At 41.3% G+C, this 18,832-nt stretch overlaps 2 protein-coding genes across 5 annotated transcripts in view; one reads left to right on the top strand and one right to left on the bottom strand.

Moving 5' to 3' along the window:
* The window catches only part of CTNNA2 (catenin alpha 2), a 914,223-nt gene that overhangs the window by 268,933 nt on the left and 626,458 nt on the right, over positions 1 to 18,832 (bottom strand). The gene's annotated exons all lie outside the window — the stretch shown is intronic.
* On the top strand, positions 756 to 7,793 carry LRRTM1 (leucine rich repeat transmembrane neuronal 1). The gene has a single exon (XM_090035036.1). It carries the CDS (start codon positions 2,063 to 2,065, stop codon positions 3,626 to 3,628), a length of 1,566 nt encoding a protein of 521 aa, XP_089891162.1. The 5' UTR covers positions 756 to 2,062; the 3' UTR covers positions 3,629 to 7,793.

Raw genomic sequence — 18,832 nt, forward strand, 5'->3', positions numbered from 1 at the left:
TTCCTTGAGCTACACTCAAAGCAGCCAATCACACTCTGAGCCACCGAGTAGAAAGAGTCCCTTGTACTACTTTATCAAATACCTGAAGACACATTATTTTGAGACAACTGCAGCAAAAACCAAAGCGCCCCCCCTCCATGTAATAATCGATGGTAACTTCAGTGGGAGAGCGGTGCCTTCTTTTGCAAGACTCGTGTTCCCAAGTCAAACCTCCTTATGCAGAATTAACACCCAGACCTGAGCCCAGAGTTGCCAGTTCTGAAAGCATTTTCCAGCACCCAGATGTTTGATGGTATTTCATAACAGAAAAAGATGGCCAGCATTTTCCTGACAGTACTACTGTGTATTTCTCAAGCAGTAAAGATTACACAGATAGCTCCTTGTCAGTAGCCCTTTCTATAGCTAACAAGTTAAAAAAAAAAAAATACCAGGCATGGAACAATTTGGACAACTTATTAACCTAATTGGGTTCTAAACCCCCTCTCTCTCGCCCACCACAGACACACTGATGGGGTAACCCTCAGGCTGATTTCATTCAAAAAGCACAGCATTCTTTATGCTGCAAGAATAATAGTTTTGTATGCCGTAGCCTATACTGCAAAAAAAAAAAAAAAAAAAAAAGCCATTAGGAAAAGCATGTGCTGTACGTATAAAAAAAAATATGCAGGTCGGTAAAGAGCCAAATGTAATTAAAGCGTGGATGAATATAGACATTCATATTTACAGAGCTCTGACTGCATTTCTGAGAGCGAATGCACAGCATTCCCAAGCAAGCGCCGTTTAGAGAGGGTCCGCATGAAAACACGTTCCCGGGAAATCGTTCCGGGGATCGGATTCTGCTTTTCCAACCTAGAAAGACAGCCAAGACGGTATTTTTTTTCTATGCTCACCCTCCAAATAAGAAGGCAAATTCCCCATCCCCCGCCACACTCCCGATCTAATCCTTATATGCCTTATGTATTCAGACAGTTTAAACAAAGGGGGGGGGGGAGAAATATAATTGTATAGCTTCCTACTTAGAAATGCCTTGCTGATGATGGGGTGTGTGTGTGTGTGTGTGTGTGTGTGCGTGCGTGTGGGAGAGAGAGGGAGAGAAATGGAGAGATAGGCTTAAAGTATTTTCCATTTCATCAAAGAACATATATTACTTTACTGGTTCACTAAAATGTTGGTTTTATGCCCACCCCTTTTCAATCTGCCCATGTCTGAGATGCACAGTGCAGGCGTAGAATCATGAGTAGCCTACGACACTCAGTGAGCACTAGGTGCCTCTGCATGCTCTAGCAACATACTGCTCAGCTGAAGGGAAGGGATTCTCGCTGTCTCTCTCTCTGCTCTAAGCATCACCTAACAAGCAAACCGAACAAAGAATGGGAAATAAAGCTATCCTTAGCCGGTCAGTGAATGAATTTCTCTATGGAGTAAAGGTTGTGCCGGTCAATGGTCGTTTCCAATGATGGACATTAAACAGATTGTCAAATCCTGTGGAGTCGTTAGGAAAGAGTTTGGAGTTTTTTTCACGCCACAGTGTTAACCGCAGAGAAAAGGACAGAGGGAGAAGGAGAAGATCAAGCTCATGCACATAGTTCTGAAACTTGCAGGTCCTAGAAGTCAGCTAAAAAGCTAGCTGGACAACCCTTCAGCTCTTTGAGCAGAAGCAAAGTAAGACATTGTGAGCTTGCCAGCTTTGCACAACATTGAAAGGGACTGAATTTGTAGCACAGAGGGGTCTTTTTTAGCTCTGCATATAATTAGTCCAAACACAAAGGAAGCAACTGAATGGAGGTTGTCACTCTCTGGAAAAGGGTGGGTAAGACACTTTTTAATTAAATTCTTTCATGAAGAAAGATTTCTTTTCTTTGTTGCAGCATTTAACATGAACATAATCACTATCCTTTTACCTTTGAATGCCTGTGAACTTTAATGCTGCACAGCCTCTGCATGCTGTAAAGTGAAATGTTTGGCTCTGTGTCTTTTTTTTTCCCCTTTAAATAAAATATGATGTAGAATTTGAAAAAGATTCAATGGACATTCTCGAGCCTATTTGGAAATATTCTTGCTAATGGATTTCCTTCTTATTGGTCTCTGTTTAAACTGGCTGCTGAGGAAGCCCCCGGGGTTGATATTGTGTACGCTGGGTATCTTTTTTAAAATGCTTCCAGCCGTGAATAGTGGGTGTCCACAGCTATGTCGGTGTGAGGGCAGGCTTTTGTACTGTGAATCATTGAATCTTACAGAGATGCCTCGCAACCTGTCGGGCATGATGGGCTTGTCTCTGCGGTACAACAGCCTTTCAGAGCTGCATGATGGACAGTTCACAGGGTTAATGCAGCTCACGTGGCTCTATCTGGATCACAATCACATTTGCTCAGTGGAGGGGAATGCCTTTCAAAAATTGCGGAGAGTTAAAGAACTCACCCTGAGTTCCAACAAAATCACCCAACTGCCCAACACCACTTTCCGACCCATGCCAAACTTGCGCAGTGTGGATTTATCATATAATAACCTGCAGTCCTTGGAACCAGACCTGTTTCACGGACTGAGAAAGCTAACAACTTTGCACATGCGGTCAAACGCCATCAAGTTTGTGCCAGTGAGAATTTTCCAGGACTGTCGCAGTCTGAAGTTTCTAGACATAGGATACAATCAGTTGAAAAGCCTGGCTCGAAACTCTTTTGCAGGCTTGTTCAAACTCACTGAACTGCACCTTGAGCACAATGATTTGGTGAAGGTGAATTTTGCCCACTTTCCAAGGCTCATTTCACTGCATTCTCTCTGCCTCCGAAGGAATAAAGTCACTATTGTAGTTAATACCTTGGACTGGATATGGAAACTCGAGAAAATGGATCTCTCTGGCAATGAGATTGAATACATGGAGCCTCATGTTTTCGAAAGCGTACCTCACCTCCAATCACTGCAGCTGGACTCCAACCGGCTAACCTACATCGACCCGAGAATCCTCAACTCCTGGAAATCACTTACTAGCATCAGCCTGTCTGCAAACACCTGGGATTGCAGCCGCAACGTTTGCGCCTTGGCCTCCTGGCTGAGCAACTTTAAGGGGCGCTACGACAGCAACCTGCTCTGTGCCACCCCCGAGTATGCACAGGGCGAGGATGTTTTAGATGCCGTCTATGCTTTTCACTTGTGCGAAGACGCAGCAGACCCAACAAGTGTTAACACCTTCTCGGCAGTAACAAACAACAGTGACCAAGTGCTGAGTTATAGCCCTGCCACGACAATATACGACGTGCAGGATACCGAAGGAGAAAGAACGACAGATGCCATAACCGTAACTATGCCCGGTGAAAACACTGAGAATGCTGTGCAGATTCACAAGGTGGTGACAGGGACCATGGCGCTGATTTTCTCTTTTCTCATAGTGGTTTTAGTGTTGTATGTGTCATGGAAGTGTTTCCCAGCCAGCCTAAGGCAACTAAGACAGTGCTTTGTGACACAGCGCAGAAAGCAGAAGCAGAAACAGACCATGCATCAAATGGCTGCCATGTCGGCCCAGGAGTATTATGTTGATTACAAACCCAACCACATTGAAGGAGCCCTGGTGATCATTAATGAATATGGATCTTGTTCCTGTCACCAGCAGCCAGCAAGGGAATGCGAGGTGTGATTTTCATTGGGGATCTAAACAGTGTGCAACCAAATAACAATGGGCAGAGAGACAGTTGGATGGGGGGTTTAATGTGCTTTTCTGATGATTTCTGATGCACTTCTTTGCTGAAATTGTACAAGGATCTGTCTAAAAAGACTTGATATTTTAGCTTTATTGTGTCTTAAAAATCTTCAGGACAGTCAATCTTGAAATTTCATATGGTAATACTCCCTTTGAAGATCTGTCAATATTCAGGAATCTGAGAGTGTAAAAAAAAAAGGTACCAATTATTGATTTTTGTAAACTAAAAAAAAACAAAAAAACAAAAAACAAACAAACCTGTTTAAAATAAAAAAAAATAGCATTTACAGTTTTTACAGACTGGTGTATATTACGTGAATTGCTCCCTGTATACAAAATGCAACAGTTTAACCTCTCTCCTCTTGGTATACAGTGTTGAAATGGGAAGGCTAGCAGCAAGGAAGCCACATAAAACAGAGCGAGTAACATTCACCAGCTGGCTTCACATTGTAATTATGACACATTCACTTATATCATGATGCTGAAGATTAAAAAAAAAAAAAAAAAGCATGACACTGAAATTATATTTTTGTCAAATGCGCTACCTGTGACTGTGTATCGCTAGAAGAAGGGGCCGATGCCCCTGAGAAAGGCTGAAGTCCCAACCGTGTCACTAGGGTAATATTTCTGAGGATTTTTAAAGACAGCTCACTTGGAAGTTGCTTTGAGAACCACAAAAATGCAGCATAGCTCATTAGTACGTTCCGTATCTAAATTAACCACATTGCAGTCTCCTAAAAAAAATACTGAAACACTGCCTACAAAAAAAAGTGCTACTTTATCATTTTCCTCGCAAAGAAATGTTTTAAGGGCTTTATTCTAAATCTCCTAGCATTTCCCACTTCCCTGCTCTTGTGCAATATGCTAAAAGCAAAGAACCCATTGTTGTGTGCACTGTAGAGCAGTGATGAAAGGACTGAGGAGGCAGCCATCCAATTTTCAGTAGTGAAAGCTCGCTGTGTTTGAAGAGTAAAATCTTGGGTGTAATACTGCAGCCACCTTAGGCAGAGGGGGATTAGAGCAGACTTGTGGTACCATAGCAAACTTAGAAAATCCTGTTCTTGCTGTGAATGCCTAGCCTGTCATTCACGTCCATCGCAGGGCATCTTTCACAAACAACCTCTCCTCCAAAAATATGTGCAGGGCGGGGGGGGAAAGGATATGATCCCTCCCCCACTAACTCTTGACACGGACAGTACTGATAAGCACATACTTGTTCGTGCAGAGTCCCACTGCTGTTTTATTTTACTGCCCTTCTCTAAATGCTTGCTTTTTCTGTATTTGGGATTTTTCACGCCAGTATGTGACCAACCTACTGATTGCTCTTTTGAACAACTCCACTCGTGTCAATGAAAATGAGGCTGTTATGTTTTTTCTAGCATCCAGCACTGCACCTTCTGAAATTTCCTTTATATAGCATACCATTCTAATAAACTGTTACACGTGAAGGATTTTGTAAAATTTATATACTTTGTACGTATTTCTTCATGCTGGGCTTACCACCAACATCAGAAAATGCCCCAGAAGAAGCACATTCTTATATGGCAACTTAGCTGTTAAAAATGGGGTAGAGGTAGCATCATCCTTAACAGGCTAAACCACGCCTGTAAATGTAGACCAAGCATGAATCAATCCGTGTTGTTCATGTTCGGAAAAAGTAGCTGATTATACCATCATCTTCATCTTAGCTAATCATTTCATAAATGATTTTTTTCTGTGTCAGATGAGCACCTCTTTGAGACAGCTCAAACTTTTTTTTTTTCCTCCCTCTACTTGGTGAAAATTTCACATTAAAAAAATCCACATCTCACATGAATGATATACAGGATGCTGACATATTGTAAGCACATTTTTTGGTTTAGGGACACTGCTCTAAGTGGAACCCAAGGTATTCTGCATTGGCACAGGATTTTGGCTTTGTTGTGGATTTTTTTTTATTTTTTGTCTTTACTGCAAATTTTAAACCTAACATGCAATACTTCTATTTTGAAGGCATTTATAATCTGCCCCGTTTCAATATTTGCTAACATCATTATAGCTAGTTTGTGACTCCCTGGTGTGTGCAAAAGTGCATTTCTCTTTCTGTGCCATGACGTGTCAAACCGGATCCTTTCACCGCGGTAGCCAATGGCAAAACTCCCATTGACACCAGTGGCTCGGTATACATAAATGAGTCCAGCAGTGATGGTAACAGAAAAGCATCCACTGCTTGTTTTCAAGTTTGCTCATTTTAAGAGGATATACTCCCTCAGAGTTAATTCAAGGCCACGATTTCTATTCTTTACTCATGAAAACCACTGAGCGCAATGTGGGGTTTCCTAGGGAAGGGCTGAAGCATCTGGCTCTCAAACTTTGAACACTGCCACACATTCCTCAAATCCAAATGTAGCACCACCACCCCACATACAGAGATCGGTTTAAACCAGTTACTGGAATGTGTCAAAGACTACACCAAGAATGCTAAGTGCTATCTATGTATGTAAAAACACATTCGACTGACTTGGCTTCCTCAGTGATCCCTGTTGCTATAAAAAGTGTTGGTATAATCATTTTTTTTCTCCAGAGTTCATTTATGTGCTTGGTGTTTTGATCCCTGTAAAACCTATTGCAAAACGGATGCAGACAAACACACATCCCGTGGTTGTATTTCTCTGTATTTTTAGCATGCGTGTCTGCTGCGTTTTCTTGCACACAAGTGACTGCACACTCCTCCAGAATTATTCAGGCTGTCTGTTGGTGTTAGCAATATCCAACGAGGTTTTGAGAGACTTGAACAATTCCACCTTTGTGATTTATTCACCTTGCATTGCTTCATGCATCTTGCATTGACAGTTTAAGCAAACTAAAACTGGCAAATCTGAGTGTTAAAAGGTGCAGCACTTTTATAGCAAGAGTTAATCTCATTATTTACTGCTGCCATTTCCCCTAAAGAAGAGTAGTGACTTGCTTCCCATAGCAGGATGATGGATGGTCTCACTATACGCAGGATGACATTTATTAAACTTTCAAATACTGAAAAAGACCAACTTTACAAACTATCCCTTTCTAAAAAGACAAATGAGAGTCATACAATCACGAGACAAGTATGTCAGGCTCCCCAAAGGACACCTTTCAGGGTTCCTACTAACTGTTATTATGGCCCCTTGCCATCACAGTGACACTGTACCACACCACGGTGGTATTCTTCAGACGGCTCACATCTGTTATGAAACTTAATGTGAGAAACACATTAATATTTCAATTGCAAAGACAAAGCATTTATTGTACTTCAATCCAGTCAGCATCAATCCAGCTATTTCCATCCTGCTTCCAGGCAGCTTGCATTGGTGTGTTTCCACACTACTGCATTTATAGCATACATATAGCAATTGCAGGAAAAAAGGCTCTAACTTGTCATCATATCTTTCAGGTATCAGATTCACCTAACTGTCTAGAAAGATGCCAGTGTTTCAGTTGTGGGCCCCCTTTCTGAAATTGTTGACATGGCTATAAAAATATACTCCTGGGATAACTTTGACACACACTTTCTTATTTGGTAGATACTTTGGGGGAGGTCAAAGGGTTATAAATGCCCTTTTTATCTTCCACTCAGTAAAACTCAATCTCCCTTTGAACACCCAGGGAATTAGCAAAAGCTATTCTTCTCTGCATTTTCAGCTAGAAGGCATGGTGGACGGCAAGCATGAAAACTACCTTTTATGAGGATTGTTAATACACAATCAGTATTATGGATCCTTAATATAAAGTCTCTTGCTCCTAACATCAATGCACACTCACAGTGCACCGAGTTATGAAGGGACTGTCGCTGTGTACGCTCTGAATGTATATGAGGGATGAATTATTTTTCTTCCTGTTTTTCTTCCCCCTCTCTTTATTCCTGTACTACTGCAAAAGAGTGATATGAAATCAGAGAATCCATGCTACTGTACTATATTCTGTTTCTGGGCTGAATATATAAATACAAAGAAATTCTGTCTGAAAACTGTAAACTCCATCCTTTACCCATTGGGCTTATTTACTGCAGGGGTCTATACAAAGTGAGTGATCTGTTATACCATATGTGCACCAAAATTTAGGCACTCAGCTTTAAACTGATGATGAGACCCCAAATAGTACTCTCAATTTTCTTGCTTATGTCTGTTAAGGAAAGGTCATTAATGATACCTGAGCATACTATGTACAGTTTAATGCGTCTTGTAACGTTTTATGGTCAGGGTATTGAGGGACCTTGAAATGCATATATTGGATCATTTTATTCAGTTCTGATAAAAAAAAAAAAAGCTTAGCATTTGCTTTCCAGATGTACTAAATTTGTTTCTTTTCCTTTTTTCCCCCTGGTCTCATTTTACTTTGGTAGCAAAAGGATTTACTGAATTAAGAAAAAGAACAGTTATATCAGATGGCATTCAGAAAAGCAAATGGGAAGCAGTATTTAATTAGCAAGCTTATTGCTAGTGCTAAAATGTCTTGAAATTAAAAAAAGAAGAAGAAGAAGGAGGAAATGAGGGAAAGGAGAAACAGACAAGACAAGGGGGAAAAAGACTGAAGTAAGGACTAAATCAGGTTAAAAGAAAACATGAAAAGGCAGGATTAGCAATGAATAATCTAAGGCTGAGGTGGGTGGATAAAGGAGAGTTATGCAGAACATGTAAGCAGAGATGAGAGGGCTCGGCTAAAAGAGGGTACTATGGAAAATGTAGATTTGCTGTACAGCAGGATAGAAAGGAGGAATGGGGGGACATAATGAAAGGAAAGAGAAGAATAGGTGGGAAAGCAGAGAGGCTAAACAGGCATACAAGGTAAGTCAGAATTTTTTTTCCAAAGGTTTCACATTTTGTGTTCAAGTCGTGGCAGGCCAGACACAGAGATTCCAAGACTGTCCTCCAGGTACACGCGCTGTATTACACATCCACCCACACGCATGTCCCTATATGTGTCCCCCATTTTTAGGGAGTCCAAACCAAGAAATATAACACTATTGCCTTTCTAGAACTGTGGTACCTGACTTCCATCATCATGAACCTCCTGGATCTTTGTTGGTTGGATTTCTTAGCTGTAGAGAGCATCTAGACATTGAAATATTCATACCCCAAACAGGTTTTTTTCCCCCAGCACTTAAAAGATCCTCATATTTGCAGCTAAGATTCAACAGTTCTTGCATGAACTGTATGCAATATCTCTCACGTTCGGCAGCTGTGGTCACAACTATTACTACAAACATATTAGTTATTTTCCTGTGTATTGTTATCCATTGCTCTTTTAAGATTCTTGATCCGTCCAGACCCGCCTAGTGTCAACACGTTTACCATCACGTTATTCTGGACATTCATGCATACCTTCCCAAGCCTGAATGTGGTTGGCAGTGGGGGAAATGCCAGTACTCTAAAAGGTTAACCTTTCAGACATGCAACACAATCACTCAGCTCTTAAAAACAGCCATCTGGAATAGTCATTAAATAAAAATCAACCAATCCAAACCCTGCAAAGACCCATGTGAACTATCCATTAGACTTTCCTACAGCAGAAAGACATGATAAAAGAAATGGGGTGAGTGGTGTGCATTTTTCAAGTTGTCAAGAAAAATAAAATAAAAAGAGGATGCCCACAAAAAATAATGAAACAAAGCTACAATCTAGTTTGTGCTGGCAAGACCACAACTGTAATTGGGTGGGTGGCTGTGAGGATCCCAGCTGAATGCCGAGGAGCACTGTAATTTTATTGCAACGTGTCTGCTTTCCAGTGAACGTGTTTGCAGGGAAATCCATATTACTCTGCAAGGAAGGCATTTCATTATTATTATTATTATTTTAAAGATATTGCAACTTGCTGGCATTCAGACACAACTAATTAGTCCCTAGACCAATTGCTCTTCTTATGTTCCCTCTTTAGTCCTGATCATTCCTATCACTCTAATTTCAAAGTCAAGAAGAAAGTGGGAAAACAACATGGTGGGGAGGGATATACTTGAAAGCAACACATTGTCATGAATGGATTCTGAGTCCAAATGTGTAGCAGCCATGCATAAGAAAGGTAAAGAACCAACGTTTACTTTACAGAAATATATGTGAGTCTCAGTGCTTCTGGAAAAGAGGGATGACTGGCAGTGGTCCAAGCTAGGACTACTGTCCAGATCCTAGCCATGCAAAGCAGGTAGCACCAAGGGAGGTGTAGGGCTACGCGATTGTGACCATTTCCATCTGCAACATAAATCAAGAGACGAATCCTAGAAACTGAAAGTGGCAGGTGAGTACCAAGCTGCAGTGTTATCTAGTCTCCATCTATAAAGCAGATGATTTTACTTTATGATTGGGTGGCATCATTAGTCGCACAACCTCTATCTCCGACTGCTACACTCTTTGCTCTGCTCCTCTCACGGCATGCCATTCTCCTTTCTAGTAACTGCTAGTAGCTACTGCAGCACTTTAATAAAGGACATCATCTTGTTTGTTAAATGACGTCTCTGATAAGAAATATGCCCGAGTGTATTAAATGGACGGTGGGAAGGGTAATCCAATTAAGGCATTCATGGCAGCCAAGAAAAAGACTCATTGTAGCATACACTCTGGTGCTCTGATGGTTAGCAAGTGGTGCAGGCAGACAACTTGCTAATAGATGTGGGATTCGGATTAGAAACAGTTTTATGAAGCACAGACCTTCCTTCTGTTTGCTTTAAGCCTGCTCTATTTTTATTTCCCCTATTTTTTCTCCCTCTGTATTTTCATTCCCAGAAATTATGAAGCAGCGTGAGAATCAAAAAGGCGGGGGGGGGGAATCTGAAAATCCAACACTAAACTGCAAGAATAGTGCCCAGTTATTGGATTCCAGAGGTTTTTATTCTTTCAGCAGCTGCCAGCTCTTTGAAGCACATCTGCTATCAATGGTTCCTGTTTGCAAGACTAGAGCTAAAGTAAGCCCTCTAGAGTAAACCTGAATCTGTCTCTGTAGTTCAATACTTCTGCTGACAGTTTGGCTCGCTAAGAGAGACTCTGGTAAATATTAAAGAATGTTAATAAAATGAGATAAAACACCTAGGGATTTGCTTTTTTAAAAATAATCTTGGCTCGCTACTAAAGTTTATCTTGACAGAAAATTTACTTCTCTGATCCAGATCATTTCCCAAAGCAATTTTCCAACAGCAAACATAAAATTGAGGCTGCTGCTAAAAGGTTCTCAATCCTGTGCTAAAGAGGCCACTGAATGTCAAATGTGTACCTCAACTTCATGTAAATGTCATACTGTATTGGACACCGTTGCTTTACCCCAGCAGCCGCAGCAGCTCAAATCCATGATCTCAAACCTTAATACGAGGCATTTCTGCTTCCCTTGTAAGTCACCACTGTAACAGCGGCCCGTACTCTTCGTCGAAGTGTTTTGATGACATTTGGATTAGCTCACTGCAGAATGATAACATCGCATGCATTTTTGAAAAATGTGATTTTATGTCAATAGGGGAAGGAATGCCAAAGGAGCCATAGCGCAGCGTAAACTTGTCCAAAAAGGCCAGAAAACTGGCAAAGACGACAGAAATATAATATGTCTCCTATTCCTCTCAGAAGATGAAATGGTAAGAGGAAGACCTCATCCCCCCAAGATTACTTAACCCAAAAACATAAGGAAATGGTACAGGAAAGGTAATGGATAGCAGGAATTAACGTGACCCTACTTAATATGGGAAAACCAAACAAGGTGCGTTTGTGGGACTGCTCAGACTTGCAGCAGTTTGTTCAAATCCATACTGGATTCGCTGCCGACAGGTAAACTATGCAAAGCAATATTGAGGAAGTAAATTCGCTTGAGACGGTTGACTGACAGATTAGCCATCCCAAAGAAGATGCAGAACATGATAGGTGTCCATTAAGGGGATGGCACACATTAAGGGACATGATATCCACCCAAACACAGCATTAAAAGCAGGAAGCAATCAGTATTGGCACAGAGGAAACCACAATTCCTTGAGATCAGCCCTAAGGACCTAACTTATATTTTCCTACTTTTAAAAACCCGTAGAACTACCCTGTTCCAATCTGTACGATGCAGAAGGTTGTGTCTTCATGCTATTGAATATACATGTAATAAGACCAGAATTTGCTTCCTGCAAGATAAAATCCTGGTACTCTTTTGCAGGCATCGATCCTAAGGTAGACACCTACTGTGTTTCTTCTGAAGTCATGCCCACACATTCCTTTATTTATTTCCTTGATTACAGCAATTTATAGGACCAAAAAAGGACATATATAGTGAGGGGATTATGGTGTGCCAGGAATGAAGGCATATTAAAGTTAACAGGGCTGCTGCGAGCTAATGGCTCTCTAATACCCAATAGCGTCATACAAATAGGACTGTCCATGCATAAGAGGAAAAAAAAAAGCAGCCATTGTACCTGACGACTAGTAAAAACAGGTTTGGCAGGGGAGGGAAGCTCATAGGGAAATTAGGATAAAGCTCACGGGAAAGGATAACAGAAGGATATAAATAGTCAGATAACAAAAGGAAAAAATAGGTTATTTGAAGTTGAACTATAAAGGGATTTATGTTGTTTGGTGGCTTGCAACCCTGTGGAGCTGCCCCATTTCTACATCATCGGACACTTCTTAGGGGTATTGTGTCATAAAACACAGCTGACCTAATCTGATGAATAGCTGAGCCGTCTCCACTCCAAATGGTGGACCTTTTATTAGATTCTTTTTAGGAGAGTATTAGGGCATATTCTTAAAACTTCATCCTAATTTACCTTTTTTTTGTAATGCTTTTGTTTTTTCTGGTCTTGTTTTCTTGTTTCATGGACCAACGTGGCCCTAACCTGTCACTGTTCATTAGCAGTGCAGAAACTGATACCGCAGCTGTTAATGACAATTCCCAACTGAAGATCTGAGTGAATAAGGCCAGGATGACCAACCCTAATATGTATCTTCAAATTCAAATCTATCCCAGACCCCTTCAGTCCAAGGAATAAATATGAGACACTATCAGCAATTTGGGTATCAGAAGAGGAGGATTTAAAATGAACAAATAGTTTTGCAGAGTGACAACTACCTAAGGCCCACACAGCATATATAAAAACCAGTCTAAATAGACATGAATTAATTGCCTAACTTAATGGAAAATATGCAACCTTGCACTACAATTAGCTATAGTGCCAACAGACAGAAAAATAGCACCTGTTCTTTTTATGCAAGCAGCGTAGTGATAGGTAAAAGACTCTCTAATACATTTGAACTTAAAAAAACCCAAACTTTTGAAAAGGTCCTTCAGGAGAAGCCGTTTATGAAATGAAATAGTCATTAAGTGAGAAGTAGCATACTGCCATAGATTAAAAAAAACAGTCCAAGAGCAAGAATAAACAGGTTCAAACACAGCAAACAAGGTTAACAGTGAACTGCCCCAAAGTTCAGTGTTAGGATCAGTGTTGTTTAGTATTCCTGTCAATGATCTGGAAAGGAGAATGACAAGAAAAGTGGTACAACTGTTAAGTGACAAAATATTCAGGTTAGTTAAAGCAGTAAAAACTGCAATCATTTGTAAAGAGGCTTTAACAAGGCAGGGGGATAGGTAAAACTATCACCGTTCAGTGTTGTCAAATGCAATGTCACATGCACATGGGAGGGAGTAAGGACATTTTACGTATCCACACTACTGACTTTTAAATTATTAGTAATAGTCCTATAAAAGGATCTGTGCATCATTTTGCAAAACTCAATGAAAACCCCTGGTCAGCGTGGTCAAAATAAGGGGAAGAACATTTAAAGATGCACAGATAACTTAAAATATATTATAATGCTTATATGCGTATACGTGTCGGTGGTATGTCCTCACTGTAATACTGTCTTCAGTTCTGCTCCTCCCATCTCAGAAGAGAAGATAACAGATGGGGTTAAGCTACTGGTGACTAAAATGATAAGAGACAGGGAAAGTTTCTATATAGAGAGAGGCTGGAGAGAGAAAGCGGGGAGAGAGAGAAGAGCTATTTATGCATCACGCTTGCAAAGCGTGTATCCATTCCCCCTCTAGTGGCCAGTCTACATAGAGGTTATTATAAAACCGGGGGGGAAAAAAAGCCATGAAAATAAAAGACAACACATTGGATACCGATAAAATAAAACACTTTTATTCCCCGTGCAAAGCATAATTGACCACTGCCTTTCAGGCTTAGTATAATACTATTGTTACACTGTATTCCCTAAACTTTTTTGGATCCCTTTGTTGCTTCTAGTCTTATTACTTATATGTTAAAATCCACCTTTTTGTTATATTTATATTGTACCTAGTGCAGGGGTTCTGCCACATTGCAAATAATACATATGAAAAAATACCCAGTGGAACTCACTGCCACAAGGCAGTCCTGAAAGGAGGGAAAAAAACAAACAAAAGACAACAAAAACCAACCAAACAAGAAAAAACACAATAGGAAGTAAATAAAAAATGATGAGACATTTGATATCTTTATAAAAGATGAGATTACCCATCATTCCCACGTACATAATGAAGATATTAGACAGGAAAAAAATATATATATATTTTTATGGGATAAGGCAGCTACTCTGGGATGGAAGTTAGGGTGATACATCACCAGGGGAAACACTCCTGCAGTTTATTCTGCAAGATGAGCTCTTGCTATAACTTTTCCAAGGGTTCATCCATCAGAAATGCTCAGACCGCGCCATAGGCACATTGCCTTTTGACCAACAAACCTACTCAGACTTTTCACAAGGCACATTTGCTGGGAGCGGAATGGGTGGCGCAATGCAAGTAACATGGGGTAAGGGAAGGGGCAGGTGAGAGTAGGGGGACTAGCAGGTCTGCCAGGGGGAGGGAGGGTTTGGCATGTCAGGGGAAGGGCTACCAGGTCTATGGGGAGGGACTGCACAGGTAAGGGGAGGTGGGATTAGCAGTTAGCACTGCAAAGGGATAGCAGTATTCAGATTAGGTTAACCCTTTCCCATACTGGGTTAACCATTTCTCAATATAAATTAGTCCACCTCAAGCATTAATTCATATTGGGGCGCCTTTTTAGGAAATAATGAAATCTCCTGAACACATGCATGATCAGCCCTTTACATAAACCTAACCCTGTTTAGATCAATCTAAACCAGTGGTCACCAACCAGTTGATCTCGATCCACCGGTCGATCTTGGAGCCTCTTGTAGTAGATCTTGGAGCCTCTTGGGGTTGATACAAAGCTGGGGTAGGGGGCTGAGTGCTTGTGTGCACGCATGCATGCATGCGTCCCAGCCCAGCAAGTCAATCTGTGGGGGAGGGAAGGGATGGGGGCCCCCACGGTGAGGGACGTGGGGTAGAGGCAGGAACAGGGGGTAAGTTAAGTGGGGCCCCAATGGGGACAGAGGCAGGAGCAGGGGTAAGTTGAGTGGAGCCCCAGCCGGGTGGGATTTACCTGCTAGTGAGGTGCACCCCTAAATAACTGTTTCTTCCTCTGCCTCGATCTGTGCCCACTCTTCCCTCCCCACAGGAGTGGTGGGGGGAGGCAGCACACAGTAGATCTTCAGTTGCTTTTAAATGCCAAAGGTAATCTCTGCTTTAAAAAGTTTGGAGACCACTGATCTAAATGTACTACCCATATGTACCCAGTGTTAGCACCATTAGTTGTGCAAACACGATTCATGAGATAAAAGCCAGAGTTTTCAAACAGGCATCCATAATATTAAAAAAGTTCTGACCTGGTGTAGTCTGAGTTCTGCACAGCAGAAGAATTGCTCTAGTATTTTTCTACAGTAAAGAAAAAAAGGCTCAAAACTAAGTGCTGACATTTCCAGAGGGGTGCCTCGAGTCCAGGCAGGGTTGCCTCAAATCGAGAAAGGCTGAGAACCACTGGTCTACAGGGTGTCTAGCCCCATTCTCTGATGTGCTCTGTAATAGCGGAACAGTAGATTAAATGGGCTTTTATGCTCTGCATGCTAACTTCTTATTAATTTGTTCCACTAAAACTGAAGAAATTACATAGTAGTTAAGACTCCTTATTTGTAATCTTCCAGACACAAACACAAGCTTCAGCTTTTTCAGGAAGATAGTTCTGTCTTATTTAACAATGTTCAGAAAACAGAAATCCTCCCCCCCCCCGGACTGTATTTTCACGAAGCTGTCACCCACTGTCCCCTCCTACATCCGGTGAATTGATTTGTACCCCTCCACTCAGGAAAGGCTTAAGAATCTTCCCTTTTCTGTTGCAATTTCAAACCACGGTTGTATTTACAACAGGCTGTGTCAAGGCAGGGTTTAAAGAAAAAACATAAGTAATTTTGCAGACCATGAAGCAAATGAGAGAAAGGCACTCAGGTACCATGGTGATGGAGCAGTATAAGGAGGATAGATTTATGGATAAACTCATGTAAAATTGATTCTAAAGACCATTGTAGAAAGAAGAAAGCTCCTCTGATCCACTAAGAAGATATAAGGCCTTTCTTTCACAACCACCTACACAAGGGACTATCAGAACACCAAAATAACTTGATGTACATGTGTGGGGTGTGACTTGGTGCATGTGAGCCTTGGGTAGGATTTAAGTATAGGGGGAACATTTGTTTCAAGCTCATGAAGTGCCTGAGTGGTACATTATCCTGATCTGCCAACTGAACAAAACTGTTTTTTTTAAATACAGAACAAAACAAAACAAAACTCAGCATGCCTCTTTCTAAATGAAATAAAAATAATAATTGATTTTAGACTGCCTACCAATTTTGATCAAAATGCTTTTATTGGTCTAATTTATACTATCTCTTAAGAAACTAGTAGCAAACCATTTAAAAACAGTGAGATACAGTTTTAGTTTCTCTTTTCTGGCTATAGCAAGAAATAAAATACAGTCTTCCCTTTGGTTTGTCCTCAGAGTAGATGAAGTCCCAACTCAGACTTTCATCTGAAAAGCTATAGCATTTTACACATTTCAGAATAGGGGGCTTCTTATTCAGAGTGACAGTCTAATATACTCAGTGATTTCCCAGAGTGCCATTACTGGGGTAAATTAAGTGTCAGGTTCCAGACTAATTCATCACTTATTAATTAACAATATCAACAACCCCTTTTTCATTACAGATAACACGTTTTACAGACTACCAGAAGGATTTTTTTTATTACGAAACTTATCTCAAAGGCTCTTTCCTGTTATCTACCGCCATAATAATAATAAAAAAAAAAAATCATCATTCAATCATAATTTTAATGGATGATCATTTTTCCCTTCACTAAAATTAAATCATAAAAGCTATTTAATTAAATTGAATGGTAATTGAATGCCTTTAATCATGCAAAGAATTAAAATGAAAGATGCTTTCTTCCCAAACCCTACAACATGTAATGACAAAGCTCTACCACATGGAAGTAAACCATTTCAAAACATAAATCCCTTTTTAGTATTAAAAAAACACACTTTTCCTTTCAGTCTGCGATTCTGAGCATCTTATGAGACCTTTTGTAAAATTCATGGACAAAAAAATGGAACATGTCCTTTGAACCACAGTTTTATATTTTACAGGGAAAGGTATTTAGTCTGCAAATCTAGCACACTGTTCAGTTTGTTATTTCAAACTCCCCTTGATTCCACTGTATAGGATCAAAGCAGAAGTTCGAATGCCCTGAAAGGTACATACACCTTTCATGAAACTTTTGTGTATTTCACAGGTTTAATACTCAGAGATGAATGTCTGCAGCCCCTGATACAAAGTCTTTTATTTGCCACACTGGGCTATCCTCTCTATCTGCTCCAAACACTGAAGATTATGTAATATGTAGCCTAACAAACCATTTAAATGTATTCCTCCATTTCAGCAGGGAAAAAGAAGAGAGCGCATTTATGCTTAAAAGTAACTTGTCATCCCCCTTACCCTAGTCTCTCTGAAGGGCTAAGGAAGAGAGGTTCATCCATAGGGAGGATGGGGAGGTAGAACAGGAAATAAAATTTCCGGTGTACAGGACGTCTATGGACATGGTTGTACCTTGAATTTAGCAAGGCTTTTGATACATTTTCCCACAGCATTCTTGCAGGCAAGCTAAGGCAGTATGGGCTGGATTAATGGACTCTAAGGTGCATAGAAAACTGGCTGCAGCATCGGGCTCAGAGAGTAGGAATCAATGGCTCAATGTCTAGTTGGCAGTTCATAAGTGGAGTGCCTCAGGGGTCGGTCCTGGGGCTGGTTTTGTTCAATGTCTTCATCAACAACCTGGAAGATGGCATAGAGTGCACCCTCAGCAAGTTTGCAGGTGACACCAAGGGGGAGTAGTAGATATGCTGGAGGGTAGGGCTAGGATTCAGAGAGACCTAGACAAATTGGAGGAATGAGCCAAAAGGAATCTCACGAGGTTCAACAAGGATAAGTGCAAAGTCCTAAACTTAGGACAGACCAATCCCATGCATTGGTACAGGCTGGGGGTAACTGGCTGGGCAGCAGCTCTGCAGAAAAGGACCTGAAGGTGACAGTGGGCAATAAGCTGGGTATGAGCCAGCAGTGTGCCCTTGTTGCCAACAGCTATGGTCAAACATTACATGTAAACTGGTTTAAATGATCAGAATCTGGTTTAAACCTGTAACAGAACAGATGTTCAGTGTACATAAACTGGTTTGAAAATGGCTAAAACCAGTTGGAGATAAACCTGGTCGAATATAGTATCATATTTAACTGATTTGGGTGAAACCAGTTCATACAATGTCTGTCCCAGACCCCTTGCTGGTTTAAGTTAAATCAAACTTCCACAGCATCTCAACATGCTCCTCCGGCCCACAGACCACTACCCCATGCTCCTTATTCACGTGGGCACCAATGACACAGCTCGGAGCACCCCCAGCCAGGTCATGAGGTGCTACAGGGAGTTGGGAGCGGGGCTTAGGGGTCTGGGAGCTCAGGTGGTGTTTTCGTCGATCCTCCCAGTCTCGGGCTATGGGCTGAGGAGGGAGAGGAGGATCCACGCAGTGAACCAAAGACTGCGGAGCTGGTGTCATTGGGAAGGCTTTGGCTTCCATGACCACAGCCCGCTCTTTGGCGAGAGAGGCAGCGAGCTGCTAGGAAGAGATGGCCTCCAACTCTCCCCTTGGGAGGAGGGTCTTCTCAACCAGACTGGCTGACCTGCTCCACCGGGCTTTAAACTAAGCCCGCTGGGGGATGGGGGGACTACTGCCCCTGCTGGCCCGCTGAATGG

The sequence above is a fragment of the Crocodylus siamensis genome, chromosome 2 (genome assembly GCF_052110815.1).
Source record: "Crocodylus siamensis isolate JL-2025a chromosome 2, ASM5211081v1, whole genome shotgun sequence".
In the NCBI taxonomy this organism is placed as follows: domain Eukaryota; kingdom Metazoa; phylum Chordata; order Crocodylia; family Crocodylidae; genus Crocodylus; species Crocodylus siamensis.

What these genes read in the sequence shown, in the direction of transcription:
- LRRTM1 (XM_090035036.1), top strand. Translation starts at nt 2,063, where the DNA reads ATGGATTTCCTTCTTATTGGTCTCTGTTTAAACTGGCTGCTGAGGAAG.